Genomic DNA, 4,868 nt, shown 5'->3' with positions numbered 1-4,868 from the left:
GTGTACTGAAGAGCTTGGCTCTCTATTGTGGGTCTATTTGAACATTTCTGAAGAGGACTTTCAGTTGGGGGTCAAATTTTAACTTCTTAATATTGACTAATAAAGGGTAGAAATATTAATTGGACAATGACCACAAGAGAGTAATTAGTAAGGTAATTAAAACACAATAATTTTCTTAAATGGCAAGTCCTAATAGCTTTACAAGAGCATCATCTAAGTTTTTTAAAAAGGAAAAGTTCTTTAAGTTTTGAAAATGGAAACTTTCTACCCTCATTTTATGATGTCAATAAATCGTAATATCATAATTGATTAATCTAGCACAAAAAAGATAAAAAAATAACTAAAAGTTTTGGAAACAATTTTTTAAAAGTTTAGATAGCTGACATTAGTCAGTTTCAAAACTTACTATAAAATTCCTTGTAATAGCGTTTACTCCATGTTTTGATACGTGATTGCTGACTTTTTTAATTTAAATTTATTTGTTACGTTCATTCACTGTACATCATTACAGCATACAAAATGAGATTTTCCATCCAGAGTACACTGTATATTGTCTCAATCAAGCACACCGACATACATGTTACTGTCAACAAATAATTTTCCTTTTCTTGTTTCCTCTATGTTTTGCTTTTATTTTTCTTAACAAAAACGTTTATAATGAAAATGTACATGACCTGATTTTTACATCATAGTAAAAACAGGCCTGTTGACAAGGGGACATGGGTTTTTCTGTTGAACAGCCATTATTTATACTCGTTCTAAGGCTTCTAACATGATGATACTATTTTCTCGTATTACCACCATTCCAATATAGTTTTGTTGCCCACTAGTTGCCATCTCCACACATTCATCTATTACAAGATTCATAAATGGATAAAATCCCCACAATATTCCTTGGACATGTCTGCCACCATTTAATTTTTTTTTTTTTGAGAGGTTTTCACTATAGGGCGTGTGCGCTTGCCAGACAGACAGAGAGAGAAATCACCCCCCAGGGGGGATGGTCACGCCGCAGTCCCTTCTCCTCCATTCTCCTCTCGGGATCTTGGGCACACATGCACATGCGCCCGGCGTGAGTTTCAAGCCACCCGGGTCCGGGACACGAACCGCGGTCAACTACGTGGGAGTCCAGCGACATAGCCATTACGCTAACTGCTGGTTCCCATCTTTACCCATTTTTGAGAATCAGGTCAGGAAGGAGACTGTGGGAAGGTGGATCTGCTATTTGGGCTTAGGCGTACCTGGAGACATTTCTGCTAGTGACTTTTGGAATGTCTCACAGCCCGGCCTCGTCCCTGCGCACACAGCCCTGCATTCTGCACGAGCCCCGCTACGAGGCCGCGGCGAGGCTGGGGGCCTGCGGCCAGCGCCTGTGGAGGGCTGGCTGGGCCAGGGAAGCCTCAGGGCATGGGACTGAGCACCTAGGTTCAAGACGTGGGCTTAGCACGTGGGGCTTGCCATAACCAGAACTCTCCCCACCAGGCAAGAGCCTGTGTGGAGAGCGTCCCAGGCTCGGGGGGGTCTTGGACACTCCATGCACCCCCTTCTCAGGCCAGGAATCCAGCTCTTTCTCCTGGGCTGCCATGAAGCCCTCTTCCACAGCAGACGTAGCTAGAGTATCCCCCCAAGACACATGCAGCCACCCCATCCCAAAGCCAGTCTCCGCGAGTAGCCCTGTTGACATCTCTGTCCCGGTGACAGTGGACGGACACCACTTCATGAACTCTGTGGGTTCTCTCTGTAGACTGAGAAGAGCCAGCAAGACACAGGGCAGCTTGTGCGGGGGGACAGTGCCAAGAGCCAGGGCTTGGCTACAGGTAAGGCTTGCGGTTCTGCTCGCGCTGAGACCCCCAAGGCTGGCACTTGGGCAGATGCGAGGGCACGGGCACCCCTGTCTGCTCCTCGGTGTCAGTGCGACCCAGATGCCGCTGTGGGCATCTCAGCATGGCACGCTCAATGAGCCAGGAGAAAAGGGATTCATGTTTACCTTTCCGGGTGGCAGACTATGTCGGGTTGTAAACTGCTCACTTTTATACTTACCTTTATACTTACCTTTAGGTGTGTGCTGAGGGTCCTTTTCCCCAGCTACACCTGCTCGAAGATTTTTCTTTTTATGGGGTGGGGGATGGTTTTGCTATAGGGCGCATGCACTTGCCAGAAAGACAGAAAGACAGAAAGCGAGAAATCACCCCCTGGGGGGATGGCCATGCTGCAATCCCTTCTCCTCCATTCTCCTCTTGGGATCCTGGGCACGCATGCACGCACACCTGGCGTAAGTTTAAGCCACCAGGTCTGGGATTTGACCGGCAGTCGACTACATGGGAGTCCAGTGATGTAGCCATTATGCCATCTGCTGGTCCTGAACTTTTTTTTTTTCCTTGGAGAAGTTTTTGCTATAGTGCGCATGCACACACCAGACAGACAGAGAGACAGAGAGATAGAAAGCGAGTAATCACCCCCCAGGGGGGATGGCCATGCCTCAATCCCTTCTCCTACATTCTCCTCTCGGGATCTTGGACATGCACTCACACGTGCCCGGTGTGAGTTTTAAGTCACCAGGCCCAGGATGTGAACCGCAGTCAACTACATGGAAGTCCAGCGACATAGCCATTACGCTAATGAGAGAGATTTTTTTGTGCACTCACTGGAGAGACAGAGAGAGACAGAAAGTGAGAAATCACCCCAGGGAGGATGGCCAGGCCACAATCCCTTCTCCTCCATTTTCCTCTCAGGATCTTGGGTGTGTACACACACGTGCCCAGTGTGAATTTTAAGCCACCATGTCAGGGACTCGAACTGCAGTCGACTACATGGGAGGCCAGCAATGTAACCATTATGCCATCTGCTGGCCCCCTGATCTAAGAACTTTTAAACATGAACACTTGCACTGTTTAGAAGGGTTTCGACACGAAGCCCTGGCCTGTTTCTCTGAGCTCTCTGCTGAAACATGCAGGCAGACCCATTCAGCCCAGTGAGAACTCTGTGAGATGAATGGTCCTTGTCCCCGGAATCAGGGAGGTTCACTTATTCGGAGGTCCATGGACTCTGACCACACATGCACATGCGTGAGCTGGCTGGTTGTCCAGCCGTGTTCCAGCTGCAGTGAGCTGGCTGCCTGCAGGGGTGCGTTCTTCCTGCCCTTGCCAACCTGTTCCCAGCAGGGACCTCAGCCATCCCCTCAGCATTTGCCTTCCCAGTCCGTGACTTGTCTTTTCCAAATCTTTCAGAAAACTACCTCCCCGCCAGCTGCACAGCAGGCAGGGGTAGGGTACAGACATCCTGGGAGAAACTACCCTGTAAGGCAAACCCATGGGGCAGGGTAGACCATCCAGGGCTTCCGGTATCCATGGTCCTGTGTCCCGGGCAGTGTTCGCAGCTGGTGGGTGACAGGCTGGAGCCTCCTCCCATCTGCACAGCCTGGATGTTAGGGAAGACCAGACCAGCACCTTAGAGGCGGGAAGTGTAGGTCTGGGGGCTCTAGGCATGTCCTGTGCAAGTTCTGCAGAACCAGAGAAGGACTTCTCTGTGAACCCAGGGAACAAGCAGGCTTCTGAAAACCACTCTTCAGAAAAGGTCTCCAGGAGGCAGGACCAAATCGCCATGGAAACTAACTGAGCTGAGGAGACAAGTCAACAGAGATTAAAGGGGAGCTGAAAGAGAGAAGGGAGATTTCCAGATACTGAACAAAACTGAGGAGGGTGGAATAAGCCTTCCCGGTGATGATCAGGGCAGGGTTGAGAGGCCCACCTTGAGCTCACACAGACCACCCCGAGACAGCACCTGAGGGCTCGTGCTCGCTTTGCCTGCTATGAGCCACAGCGAAAGGCAAGGGTAGTGGGGTCTGCGGGTGGAGCTGGACCCCAGCAGTCCACTGGAGAGATGCCCTGCATAGTCCTCATGTGACCAGCCAGCTGAGTTGTGCACGACGCCCTGCTGTGAGCAGGGGTGGCCATCTTCATGGCAGGTCCAGGGGCGAGGTCATGTGGAGAGTATGCCTAATGCCCAAAACAGGAAGGTCCCATAGAACCTGTGGTCTACCGAAGCTAGCCTCGGCCAACCACACCCTGCCCACCAAAGTTCCAGGTAAGTTCAGGTCAGAGTCTTCAGAGTGCCTGCCCCGACCCTCCAGAGTGCTTTTGAGAGGGCCTAGCCTCACCTACAGAGCGTTAATGTACTGGGCTTTTACACAGCTAGAGTCTGCCACACCAGTGTCAGACAAGGTGTCACTCAGAGCACAGGAAGAGCACCTTGAAGGCCTCATCTTCACCTTTCAGCATGCCTGCTGGGTGGCGTCAGTAACGCCTATTCTAGAAAAAGAGGCTCAGACTAAGAGGGTTGTTTGATTTTTCCATAATTCCAGAAAGAATTTAAAGTGCTTTAAATGACTGCAAAATACAAACACAACGCATGAAGTTAAGAGGGAAGGGAAAAGAGAAAAATATACTGTAAGGTGGAGCCAGGGACTGCAGGTTCTAATCACATGGCAGGCTGATTGCAAGACCAATCAGCACTCTGGGAAGAGGACCATAACCTGTGTGCATCTTCATGTCCATGCAGGTGTACACTGCTGCTTCTCTCTCTCTCTCTCTCTCTCTTTTTTTTTTTTGAGAGGTTTTCGCTATAGGGCGCGTGCACTCGCCAGACAGACAGAGAGAGACAGAGACAGAAAGCGAGAAATCACCCCCCAGGGGGGATGGTCACGCCGCAATCCCTTCTCCTCCATTCTCCTCTCGGGATCTTGGGCACGCATGCACACGCGCCTGGTGTGAGTTTTAAGCCACCGAGTCTGGGATGCAAACCGCGGTTGACTACATGGGAGTCCAGCGACATAGCTATTACGCTAACTGCTGGTTTCTCTCTCTCTCTTT

At 50.1% G+C, this 4,868-nt stretch overlaps 1 protein-coding gene across 1 annotated transcript in view; it reads left to right on the top strand.

Moving 5' to 3' along the window:
* LOC102468219 (putative palmitoyltransferase ZDHHC11) overlaps positions 1–4,868 on the top strand; it is a 54,303-nt gene that overhangs the window by 43,960 nt on the left and 5,475 nt on the right. The window contains exon 14 of the mRNA XM_006140128.2: positions 1,745–1,817. Within this exon, the coding sequence (XP_006140190.1) occupies positions 1,745–1,817 (73 nt within the window). The remainder of the gene's footprint in view (positions 1–1,744; positions 1,818–4,868) is intronic.

The sequence above is a fragment of the Tupaia chinensis genome, unplaced genomic scaffold, assembly GCF_000334495.1.
Source record: "Tupaia chinensis unplaced genomic scaffold, TupChi_1.0 Scaffold000020_1, whole genome shotgun sequence".
Classification (NCBI taxonomy): Eukaryota; Metazoa; Chordata; class Mammalia; order Scandentia; family Tupaiidae; genus Tupaia; species Tupaia belangeri.
The sequence above is the reverse complement of the archived record's forward strand: the minus strand, read 5'-3'. Positions and strand labels throughout refer to the sequence as shown.